Here is a 13477-nt window from a genome sequence, read left to right on the forward strand (position 1 = left end):
TCCTGACCCATATCTGTGTGATTTTGTGCATTGCACTGCTGCCACACAATTGGCTGATTAGATAATCACATGAATAAGTAAGTGTACTGATGTTCCTAATAAAGTGCTCAGTGAGTGTATATCTGTGGAAAAATGCTTATGCATATTGGGCTTGGGACTGAAAAGCTTAAATTGTTTTTTAAAAAGCAAACAAGGAGAAGAACAGAGGACACGTACAAAATAAAAGAACACTTTGCTTACAAATGAGTCAGTAAATTTAACCTGTGACACACTGGCTGTGAGTGCACTCCCTCCATTGCATGGACTCCTGTTTTATCGTGCTGTCGTGCATCATTCTGATTAGATTGCCATGGTCTGTTAATGAATAGCAGACAGGCTGACGAGTCCAGAACCTGACACTGGAAAATAAGAATGAAATCCTTTTCTTTCTGCCAGACTAGAAATATAGCCACAGTTTAATTAAGCCTGTATACTATAAGGGGGTTGGCTGCAGAGCTTGTAGATAGTGTAAACATACGCTCTATTTCTAAAAGAATGAATATCCAATCTGGCTACCATCAAAACATAAGGCTAATATGTAATAAATATCCTATGCTGACATTGTCCTCTGCATATGAGTGCAATAGTTACAGCCTGAGAGATTTTCCTAATAAAAATACTGAAATGCATCTCTCTTTTAGGTGAACAGCCTTTCTTTTTGGACTGTGAAATTCAATCTCTCAAGTTTACATTTCATGCAACCAGTTTGACAGCAAGTAGTAGTTTCCCTAAGGGTAGCTTTAGAAGGTCAGTTTTTTTTGTCATTTTAATATGTTTTTTCAAGCACCCCAATACTAAATCTTATTTTGTGTAATCATAGATTATGTATACTCCCATCACAAATGATGAAGGGGGCAGCCAATGCAATGTGTTGAAAGATGCAATCACTGACTATTTACCTTTAATTCTAAATTGAAAAGGTAGTACTTTTTTCACCGTGAACATTTTTACACCAAGCATGCCTGCATGCCTACCAAGGCATAAATAAAGCATAACCACTGCAGCCCACAGCAACTCAACTCCTGGTCCTGTGGGCCGAAGTGTCTGAAGGTATTTGCTCTAAGTAAACATATCACTAACAAACTTTTCCTGGACTAAGGAATCCAGGAAATCAGGTACTGTAGTGCATGGCCAAAAACCTGCAGACACTGCGGCCTGCAGGACCTGGAGTTGGCTGGCCCTGGCATTATTCATTCACTGTAAATTTTGTGTAAGAGCAGACTTAAGCCAACATAGTTGCACTTGTGAATATGAATATTTTTTTGTGAATATGAACTATTTGGAAGAGTCATTTTTTTAAATATTCAAACACTGATTTTATTTAACGTTTTTTTTTTAACAAATTATCCAAAGCAATTATTCATATAGATGAACTGAAATGCTATTGGACTGAGCAATAATTACTTCCTGATATATAGTTACAAGCAAATTAATTTAGACAGTGACGCAAATTTTTTGTATTCCAGCACAATGGATTTGAAATAAAACAATGAATATATAGTTAATATGCAGCCTCTCAGCTTTCCTGTAATTGAGGGTATTTACATCCATACTGGGTGATCCATGCAGAAATTACAGCCCTTTTTATGCATACTCCCCCCATGTTATGAGAGTAAAGGTAGCTGTTGGTCAGTTGCGTAAGGGAGGCATCCAAAGACAACAGAACATAAAAAGCCTTTCTGAACATGAAGCCACAATCCTTCTGGAATATTAATAGCAACCCCTCCAGTGTGTCCTGGAGTCCTTGAAGCTGTTGAACATGGAGGCTCAAACACGTTACTGGCAGAGCGAGGTCAAAGGCATTAAAGTCAACAGAACAGTGGATCTACAGATGCTGTTTCCTCATGTGCTCCTTTGTGCTGAGTGCTCCATTCTTAAAAAAGCATCTGCACACGCTGTTGGGCGGCAGTTTTTGTGACAAAAGTTCTCTGTGGTTCTCAACATCTTGAGCAAGTATAGCTTTGCAGCAAGTAAGACATCTGGCTGATGTAAGAAAGTTGGTGACCTCTACTACTCAACATTCACAATAAACAGCCCTTGTAATGTTTCTGTATCTGTCCTGTTTGTATTTATGTTTATTCTTGTTATTTATTCATTTTTCATACATCCTTGGTTATTGTTTTCCATTACAGTTCTCATTTGTTATCCCCTGTTATGTCTGCGTCTGAATGTTTACCAGCCGATTCACTCCCCTGTATGTGTGTCCACTATTTGGGTGTTTACGGTAGTTTCGGGTTTTCAACATTCCTTCCAAACTCGCAATTTTTACTTCCTGCTTCTCTTGGTAGTTAAATGTTGTAAAGCACTATTCGTACTAACTACGACAAATCTAGATATTGTACAGTACTAATCCGATTAATACACTTACTGTCTGTCTAACTAACTAACAGTCACTTTTATTGGGTAGTTAGAAGTATTCACGTAACTAATTCACTAACGCAATCTCTTAGTGTTTCTGCACTGTTCTATAACTCCGCCTCCCTATGCTTTCCCTGATTACTTGCTTAGTTTCAGCGAAGTGTTCGCACCTGTCTCTGACTATCACTACGTCTTCAATCTGTGCATATGTCTACTCCCTAATCCGGAGCCGTATGTTTTACATGTTTGGTTACGTGCATCCAGTCCGCGTTTTCGTCTCCCTCCTGTTATGATGTTGTTACCCTATTATGTTTCCCCACCTGTTGTCTATTTGTCTAGCCCACCTTTTTCCCAGCCCCGCCTAGATTGTCACCTTCCCTCATGTATTTAAACCTCAGTCTCAGTTTCAACCTTTGTCGGAACGTTGATCAGTTATAGTGCCGAATTACTTGTACGCCTATTTCTTGAGATTCCTATAGACACCCCTTTCACTTTGATTTTCGAACTTGCCTTGCCCTCTTGTTTTGTTTGCCCCTCTGCTTTCCTGGTTTTTGATTATTTGCTTTGTTTTAGTGACTTCGGTTTTTGCCCTCGCCCTTTTGTACTTTCGCCTTCTGATTTACTGGATTTTTTACCTTTTTGCCTGTTTTCTTGACTATTCTTTTGCTTTCTGTTTTTGTCTTTGTCTTGGATCTCCTGGTTTACGAATTCGGAATAAATAACTACGTTTTGGATTATCCCCTTGTCTGCGTCTGGGTCCTCAGTGCCGTACATAACAGCCCTGCTGAAAAAGAACAGCTCAAGCTAGGCGTTGAAACAACTGGTAGTTAGCTGACCAACAATTTATTAGGTAGACCTGCTTGTTAATGCAAATATTTAATCAGCCAATCATATGGCAGCAACTAAATGCACAAAAGCATGCAGACGTGGTCAAGAGGTACAGCAGTTGTTCAGACCAAATGTCAGAATAGGGAAGAAATGTGATCTAAGTGACTTTGACCTTTGAACCTCCAGTGAGCAGCAGCTCTGCATGCAAAAATGTGTTATTAATGAGAGAGGAGAAGGGCCAGACTGGTTGAAGGTGATAGTAACACAAAAATAGCCATGCATTACAACAGTGGTTTGCAGAAGAGCATTTTTGAACACAAAAACGTGTCAAACATCTAAGTGGTTAGGCTACAGCAGCAGAAGACCAATAAGTCTAATAGTCTAAAGATTAAGTCTAATAGTGTATACTCAGCATGGTTATCCAGCTCAAGCGATGTTTTGAAACAGCTGGTAACTGGTATTTCAAGCTGGTCATAGCTGGATTTTACACCAGGGAGACACATTTCTGTTTTCAAAGCAATTTTATTTTAAACTTTTCCCTTCATTCAGTAGGATGAAATCTTTATATGCCAGTGCAATGATGTTTGTGTAGAAGTGAAACCACCAGGCTAAATGTATGTGCAGCTCCAGTACAACTAGTCCTGGGAGGCATTTACGACCAGGACTGCATGAGAACACTTTGAAATATGCCAGCAATGAGCAGCACATGCCCAGAACGGCTGCTGCTATAGCCAGACTTGGGGGAACATGCACCCACACAGACATAGTAGATGTCATAGCTCTCTCTCTTGATCTGAAGGAGACAGCAGCAGTAACAAGCTAGGCAAGATGACAATGGTATACAACATTGTCTATCAAACAGCATAACATAGCTTTTCCTGGAGCTACAGTTCCCTACTACTGCAGATACATTCACTGAAGTGGATTCACACAAGCAAAGACTGAGAAAATGTCATGGGACAAACCCTGAGTTTTCAACCCGATTTGGGACCAAACGTACACTCTGTCCACAAGGACTCAATGCTACAAAAGGCATGTTCTGCAGTCTGGTTTAAGAGAAAGTCAAAACATTTAGAAGGTGAATTAATAAGGATTGTCAAAATTAAATAAAACATACTGGCAAAAATAGTTAAACGTAGCTCTACAACAAAATTTAGATGAAAATGTACTACATTTATTGGGTCTGTCCTCCATAATAAACAAATGAACCAACAAAAATTTACCATGTTAAACCCCTGCCCTATTTTTCTTTATCGGCTTTTGAAGGTTGAAAGGAGATAGAAACTATATAAGACACTGTGAAACCCTCATTAGCAATGTTATTGCTTATTGTGTGTCACCCTGTAGGATACATTTTGAAACTCCACCTCCAGATAAAACATATCTGATGTGCTACTGGTCTCCAAAACTATGCTACTGGTCTGCAAAACTGTGCTCATTACCTTGGCATGGTTCCAGCCAAATCCTTGTCTAGATGTTTCCCACAAGAAAATGCTGAATACTACATTGAATACTACAGCAGTCCATGAAAAAGTTATTTCAGCTGATTCAAGGTATTGCTATGGCTGCAATAGGAGTTTTATTCTCCCATTGCACCTACATGTACTGTATATATAAGCTGACTTATAAATTTTAAGAGATGACTTAAGAATTATATGAATAACAGTTTCCTCTCTCACAATAATATTAGGAAATGTGTCATTTGGAAACAGGAAATCCCACATGTTGCACAACTGACTTCAGTTGATAATGTATACACTCAATGAGCACTTTATTAGGTATTTAACAGACTTATTTTTTAGACTTATTGGTCTTCTGCTGCTGCAGGCTATCCACTTAGAGGTTTGACACATTGTGTGTGCAGAGATGCTCTTCTGCATATTACTGTTGTAATGCATTTATCTACGTTATTGTCACCATCCTGTCAGCTTCGTCCAGTCGACCAGTTCTCATTAACAACATATTTTTGCCTGCAGAACTGCAGATATTTGCATTAACAAGCTGGTGTACAGGTCTACCTAATACATTTCTCACTGAGTGTATATAAATGTAGAGACCGTGGGAATGTGCAATTATATGCCTCACCATCTACACCATCTTTTGACCTAACTCAGTGCAAACTTTTCAAAATATTTTAACATTTAATATTGCATAGGGCCTCACAGCAAGGAGGTCCTGGGTTTGAATCCCCGTCGGCCGGGGACTCTCTGTGTGGAGTTTGCATGTTCTCCCTGTGTCTGCGTGGGTTTCCTCCGGGTACTCCGGTTTCCTCCCACAGTCCAAAGACATGCATGTTAGGCTGATTAGAGAGACTAAATTGCCCGTAGGTATGAGTGTGTGAGTGAATGGTGTGTGTGCCCTGCGATGGACTGGCGACCTGTCCAGGGTGTATTCCTGCCTTTCGCCCAATGTATGCTGGGATAGGCTCCAGTCCCCTGCAACCCTGTTCAGGATAAGCGGGTTCTGATAATGGATGGATGGATGGATATTGCATAGAGCATGACAGATCACCTGCCCACTGCTTCCGTATGACACAAATGCCTTAATTCATCTACAGGATGGCTGGAAGTGCAAACTATGATCTTACAAGAAAAGAAACATTACAAGTAAATAAAATCATAGACTCTAAACAAAACAAAGAGGCTATTATTTGTGCCCTCACCTATATTATTAATCTGATGCAGTGCCCTGCAGACTACTTTACATAACATCACAAAATGGTTTTATCCCTGTGTTAATGAGGCAAGAAGTTTAATTTGGGGAAAGAGCCCTAACAAAACTATGATACACTTTATGGGTTATTCCATACCAAAGATTCCCTGCATTCAGAGATTAAGGCCTACACATTCCTGCAATAATCTGCAGCGGAGATATTTCTAGCAATGGGATTTTCCTCTGATGCAGCCTCCTGATTTAAACAAGCATCTCCAAGTGACAGTATTCATCTATCATAGCGTCAACAAAATCTCAAAGGATGAACATTTACATTATCAGCCTTTTTTCCTGCTAAAAATGTTCCTTAGAGTATTTTTAGCTGCACCTTGTAGGGCTGACAGCTCCAGTACTGACCTGGAATGATCTATACTTAATTCAACCATTTAAGTTCAAAACATTCTGTTATTGAATCTTGGCCATTTTAGCCATATCTGCAGAGTGTGGACCTTTTTTCATTAGTGCAAATGGCTCCCCATGACATTGCCAACAGTGGGTTCTACATCATGTTCTTCCAACTGACAGCTTTGTGTGCAGTGTTCACAACCTGCAGATCCTCTCTACAGCTGAGAGGAGGGTAAAGCAAGCTATACCCCAGCAGACAGCCCCTACCAGAGCACCCTTAATTAAAACACAACCTGATCTCTTCCCTGACATCTGAGCCACACCGGCCATAGAACCTCACGCTGTCAACCCGATCCCCTAAATAACATTTGCCAAATAACATCTTACCAAGTCCCCATGTGAACCGCCTTGTCCTTTCTGCGATCTGACACACAGGAAATTATATTGTTCCAGACAACAGCTTCCAGTCCTTTGTGAGTCACTGAACAACACTGAACTGAACATCCCAGCACACACCCGTGGTGTGACCACGTCACCTCATCCACACCAGGAGGCACTGGCACAGGCAGGAGAGACACACAGCACTGAGGTATTTTTAGGGGCAAAATCATTAATAATTATCATTTCCATCCCAATAAGGTCTGGCCTTATAGACAGTGCAAAATGTTCACACCCTCTACTTCTTACACAGCGACTACATCCCTTTGTGTCTGTCCTTTCTTCTCAGCCTCCACCGGGCTCTGACCCCATGCAGCACTGCAGAACAACACTGCAGAACAACACTGGATATCTTTTTCCCTTCACTCATTCTCAACTCAGAATGGCTGCCATTTCCCTAATTCAGTCTTCCGTGCAGCTCTGTGTGTTGGACAAAGATAGGGTGAAAACCATTCATTGCCATTCATCTTACTTATTTTACTTACATCATCGCATGGCTTACAGAATGACAGACACACTTAAAATAGGTCAGATTCCTACCTCAAAAAACAATAACAACTTGAACTTGCTAGGTATCATTATTACAAGTTGGCGAGCTCATAAGGATGGCAGCCAAGGAATAGTAGTAAGTGTTATTTTCTGCTTTTAACAGTCTGCAAAGCACATTCTAGAGTATGATGTGTTAAAGGCATTCGATTTTTGTAAATTATATAATTATGTCATTTATTTCCCATAAAATGAACTTAGCACAGTAATTTCACAAACCAATTTGTTGTATAACCCCTTTAGGTTCGTTCAAGACTTCAGAGCCATTAAGATGCATTGTTTGGTATTTTTAAAATGCATTTACCAATGTATGAGGGCGCAGGTTGATGCTGGTGTCACTGTAGCAATAATGGTAATTGGTTGTTTCTTTTGGAAAAGCAGCAATTTTCTAAGGATCGAGCATCAGTGCAGCCCAGTGTTCTCAGTACCACAGACAGCTCCAGTGTTTATGCAACCTCTCCTGTCACTTCCTTGGTAAACTTGGCACCAAAAACGAAACCAAAAAAAACCTGACAGCCACCTGGGTGCAGCTATAATCAACTTCATCAGCTTCACCATCTTACATTCAGCTTCATCGGACCAAAGCCGGGTTTCTGCACAGCATCATTCTGGACTCATTTGCAGTCGAGAAGAGTTTCAGCAACAGAACAGGATTGCCCACTCGTGGCAACCAAAAGGGTCACATTCAGATTTATAGCCTCTATAATTACCATCTGATGGAGGGCTGCACCAATAAAACCGCACAGCCTACCTATGAAAGCTAGGCTGATTTATGCCTCAGGCAACACATTCACAAATATATACAGTGGCTTTCCCTTTGGACAGCGGCAACGGATTAGATTTACAGAGTATTCACACGACTAACAGATGAAAGGGAAGTAATTTCCCAGAATATTGTATTGTAATCACAAGTGGCTGTAAATTTTCAATTATTTCCTTTGGATGTGTCCATCATTCTTGCCAATAATCTTCATTGATAATAACCTGTATTAAGTAGGGACTACTTAACAGTGAAACAAATATTCCATGCATAGGTGTATTATACTCTTTTCCACACACACTATTGTGCTCTCTCCATTTCCAGGGAAATACAAGGGAGGATTTGTCATGAGCCTGACCAAAAGCGCTTGACCTTCCTGTGAATTGCACTGAGCTAAGCCCCATCCAACAGCAGATTACTGGTGCTTGATTTACATGCGTCGGCTGCATGTTGATGACAATAGTCAGGTGGCTTGGTTTTTTTCTAGTAGAGCAGTGAGCATATGCTGAAAGTGCATGGCACACAGTCAGAAAGAAACATCTTCTGCTGCAACAGAGCACTGCACTGCACCTTATGCAGCCCTCTCTGGGAAATGGGGCTGACTCTAGAGTATAAACACAGCTGCCATCTGTGTGCATGCATGTGCGCATTTTAGCATGTGTGCTTGTACCTACATTTTGAAATAAGAAAAATATTTCAAATAGTTTTGATTTGGTTCGAATAGAAAAAAGCCTACTTCAGGCTTGCTGAGCAGTGTTATGTAAGCAGTATGTACGTATGTAGCATGAATATACACCGGCCATACGCAGTGTGTTGGCATTGTACTTACCGCCATCACCATTTCGAATGAGTACTTGTAGACTCTGACGGGAGATTGATATTTCTGCACCATTTTTGATCTACAACAAGAAGAGAAAGGTTTAATGCAGTCAGCATATTCATGCATATTATGACAGCACAAACAGGAGCAGCAACTGCAAGGATATTAATGGTTAGGGAAACAGCACATCCTTTGAGCCAGTGTGGGGGTGCTACCCTCTGAGGAAAAAACAGGCAAGGCTCAGATGTGTCTCAGGAAACATGCTATTTCCTGATAACATGGTCTCTTGTCAGTCAGATTCATCTCGAGCCTTAAAAACACATAAAACCTTTGAGATACTGTGATTCTGTTATGCTAGCACAGAAAAAATAGATTTTCTAAAACTGCTTTTTATATCACTCTTTTATTTTTAATTCATGGGTGTACACGCTGTGGTGGCCCCCTCTTTCTGTCTTGTAGGAACGCACAGCACAATAGAGTGGGCACAATGTAAGACAGAATCCTTTTTTTCCAAAAGCATGCTTGTACTTATTTTGAAACACATTTAGTCTGAAGTCAAATAAGATGCATTTATTTCAGAAATAAATTAATGTCATCTGGTCCTAAGTCACCTAAGTACACTAAATATTTCAGACAAGCGAATGCTGCCCTAAACCAACTTGCCTGGCAAGGGAGTGAATCAGCAGGGACAAGCACGCAAGGTCACAATGCCAAAGCTGAAAATATGAATGAGTGCACATTCAGTCTCTACTTGCATAGACAAACAAAAGACCATTCAAAAGGACAGAAATCAAATACAGTGCAAAAACACCAACAACTGTGATTATTTGAAAACACACTGATCATGGATTTATTTTCAATCTTTTTTTCGATTTTTTTTTTCTGAAAAACATTATCTGAATTATCATTATTAATTTACGTTTTAGCAGATGCCTTTACCCAGTGCCATTTACATAGATTACATTTACTTTTCATACAGCTTGATATTTTAATGAAGTGAAACACAATCCCATCTGGGATTCAAACTTCCAATCGTTTGGTAACAATTCCAGTTCCCTAACCAAGACAAAATGGTTAATGTTTAGATTACATAGCATGATTATGAAATTCCAAAATTTGTCGACTGTATTCTGGAAATTTCAGTGCATTACTTAGTTTTTATGTTTCAAGGGGTATCAGAGTTCAGTCTGGCTGAAGACATTGTAGGGGATGTATCAATACATGCCAACAACTTTGACACGGTTCATTTCATTAACTGAATAAACTGTGCCTGTGTTAACACTATAATCAGATATTTCTAAGGAAGTGGATATAACACATACAGTCCAAAAATTATTAGACAAACACATTAAGAATAAATCACTAATAATGAATGATTAGTTCCTTTAGACGTCACAGTATTACTCAATTAGCCTACTGCAGCTACACTGCAACTTGGCAATCAAATTGGTTTTCTGTTCTTAAGAATTTGTCAATGGCAGACATAACGATGAAAAATGATATAAAAACGGTTAATTCTAACTTCTGATAAAGCAGCTCTTTGGCAACCTATTTTGGTACATTTTAGTAGCAAAATGCGTTACTTTGCGCTAAATGTATTGAATGAATTCCAGAAATGTTAGCAGGCTATTATAACTGATTTTTTTTTAATTAAGCAAATATTTAGCAAGCCAATTGTGTGTTTGTATTTCAATTCAGTTTATACAGCTGCGATAAGACATTTTCCCATAAAAATTGACATTTGCTTGATCCTTGTATTACCCTGCATCCTCCAGTTCTAGCAGTAGACATCCAATATCACCAAATCAATATTTTATTGCAGTACAACGTTGGGCATTTTGCATGTACCTAATCTATACCTTCGGGGACATTAAATCATGTACAGTAACTCATACCACTAGACAAACAGCTTCATAATTAAATGAAGAAGTATCTTACCTCGCGTTAGGGGATTGCGTCCATACAGCGCGTATGTCTTCCGGTGGATTCTGACCTTATTCGTTGGCACATGTATTTGTTTCTGTTTAGATATCGCTACAATCTGCAACCACCAAGTAATTCTACTCATTCATTCATTACTGACCAGAGGCGTTCGCGCATAATATTTCATGCCGTGTTTCCGTCTGCGTGCACGCACTTCATTCATATACGACCTTCAGAACATGCTCTTGTGAAATAGAATCTGTAACGAATTACGAATATGTGATCTCTCCTGCATTGAATACGATGAACTATAAATGATTTCTAAATAAATAAATACTGATATCTAGCTAGCTGTCGCCAAATCGCATTCTGCAGCCAGTTGAGCACCTGGCAACTATAACCCAGAACGGCCCGTAATTTCCAGAGGTTCTGTTACCTAAAATTGGTATAGTCTACTTATCTGTACTTTTCTTTAGCCTACACATAACCAGCGTTCAGCTCCTTAACCGGCAACGACGTCTGATCTGCTTGTCACCCCTCAGCTTGCCGTGATGTCACTGACAAAATTAGTTGCAGCCACATAGATCGGCACACGCCCCCAACAGGCAATGTTTAGCTCTGTTTTTGTGGGAAGGCATTACAGTGGGTTTTGCACTATTGGTACTTTGCTTGCCTGGGCACGGTTATTAATGTGGATAGTGGTCCGACTTGCCAAGACCGCCACAAACCTTGCTGAAACGTCACCTGACCTTACCTTATGAAAAGATTTCTAGAAAAAAAGTTAAAAAATTACTATTGTCTACCTGTTTTAGTTATAATATAGTCATGAAAAGTATTTACCCTGACTGGATATGGGGAAAATGCAATTCATATATAACTTATGTATTCATATATAACTATGACAAAAATATTTTGATCTGTGCTCACTTGCATTTCTTTCATACAGTGATCAGTAGTTAAGTGCCATCATGCCCATTAGCCTATTTTTTAAAATGCATCCAAGTGATTTGAGTTGGACTTGCAATCAGCTGGTTTCAGACCTTTCTGTTTTGTGACTGCACAGTATAGTCTGCTTCTTCCCAAAAACAGATCAAACACAATGGGAAGGTAGCACAACTACTGGTTGTTATTCAAAGAGATGACACTGCAATTGAATAGCATTGCAATGGCTATATACAGCCTGTACCAGTGGTTAGAAGTTTTTTTCCATTCAGCAAATTCCTCTAGGAGGTATTTAACTTGGGACAATATGTCCTCCGACAAACATGATGAGAACATGAGCTAATCAATGTTAGATTCTGAGGAAATGTTTACATTTATTTTTTGGAAAGATAGTAGATGGGGTCTTGTCATGTCTCCTACTTTTAATATTAGTGAACAGTCATAAATACCATCACATAACTGATTTAATCAGAAAAATCTGTATTAGTTGCAGTTAGATTCTTGTACATAAGGGCTAAAAAAATATTCAGAGCTTCTCACAAACACAGCATCTCCCATAACCAGGGAACAGTTAGTAAACTTTTTGTGATTCAATAATAGGCTTTTTTATGATTTACATTTTGTTGGAGTGTTAATACACATACACAGCGTTACGATATTAAAAAAATATGGCACCATTGTAAAAATTTGAAGTGAACTCATTGAAAAGATCAATATGAACAGTGTACATTTCTTTCAGGCAAAATCAAGAGAAAACATTACAGACAAAAGCTGGAAATTATGCAGCCAATGCTGTGAATTTTAGTACTGGCACAGAAAAATACAAACAACACTTCCACTTATGCCATGGCAATTGAGATTAATATAATTTTAAAAGAATCCTGCAGACCCTTGAAGAATACTCTTTGCAATGTTTTCGCAGATTGTCATATTGGTACTCTGTCTATTAAAACTGTCTATTAAAATAAACTATACTGTGTGTTGTAGCTTTATCATCTAACACAACTCTGAACTGCACATTATCCAGAAGTATCAAATATACCATGCCACAAATCCCCTAGAATCAGTATAGTCACTGTTACAGAATATAGGATAATGTCCTGTATGATTACGCTAACACCAACACCTGACATCTTTGACAATCTGAACCTTCCTGTGTTGTGTGGTTCACAAAAAAAAAACTTACAAAGGCATCTTTAATCCTCTGCTTGAAGAATTCAATAACATTTATTAAATAGGCTAAATGAGTGTGTATATTATCAGTTATATCAATATAATGATGTCAATGGAAATCCTGTTATAGTCACATATTGAATCATCAATCAATGTGATTGGGCATCTTCAGGACACAACCATCTCTTCCATACTTATACTATTGAATGGATTCCTTAGATAATTGTGATAAAATGTTATTCATTGACCTTATGTTAAATTATATACAAAGGGTACACTATATATATTTTTGTCTATTCCGATATAAAAAAGATTGAGGCCACAATTATAATTAAATACAGATTAAATTCAGGATGTATTTAGACAAATCAGGGTTAATCTAACAAAAAGTTGATTTGTAAACTTCCTAAGCAAAGACTTATTATTATTTATTTATGGGTATGAACTGTACTCTGAATAATTCAATGTAACGCAGCACTTTATCTTGTATGTTAACCATTTGCCATGTTCTGAATGCATTTTTTTCTGAATTAAAATCAAGTGTGGTCAATAGTTCATGAAAGAATATCAAAGGTTTGTACACCACCACATAC

General features: G+C 38.7%; 1 protein-coding gene across 2 annotated transcripts in view; it reads right to left on the bottom strand.

The window, feature by feature from the left end:
• Nucleotides 1-11252, bottom strand: part of LOC133116683 (SEC14-like protein 5) — a 32479-nt gene extending 21227 nt beyond the window's left edge. For both annotated transcript variants that reach the window (XM_061226542.1, XM_061226534.1), the window contains exons 1-2: nt 10785-11252; nt 8856-8925 (exon numbers count right to left, since the gene is read on the bottom strand). In XM_061226542.1, coding sequence (XP_061082526.1) covers nt 8856-8918 — 63 coding nt within the window. In that variant the 5' untranslated portion in view covers nt 8919-8925; nt 10785-11252. The remainder of the gene's footprint in view (nt 1-8855; nt 8926-10784) is intronic.
• Nucleotides 11253-13477: the final 2225 nt, after the last annotated feature.

The sequence above is a fragment of the Conger conger genome, chromosome 2 (assembly GCF_963514075.1).
Source record: "Conger conger chromosome 2, fConCon1.1, whole genome shotgun sequence".
Classification (NCBI taxonomy): Eukaryota; Metazoa; Chordata; class Actinopteri; order Anguilliformes; family Congridae; genus Conger; species Conger conger.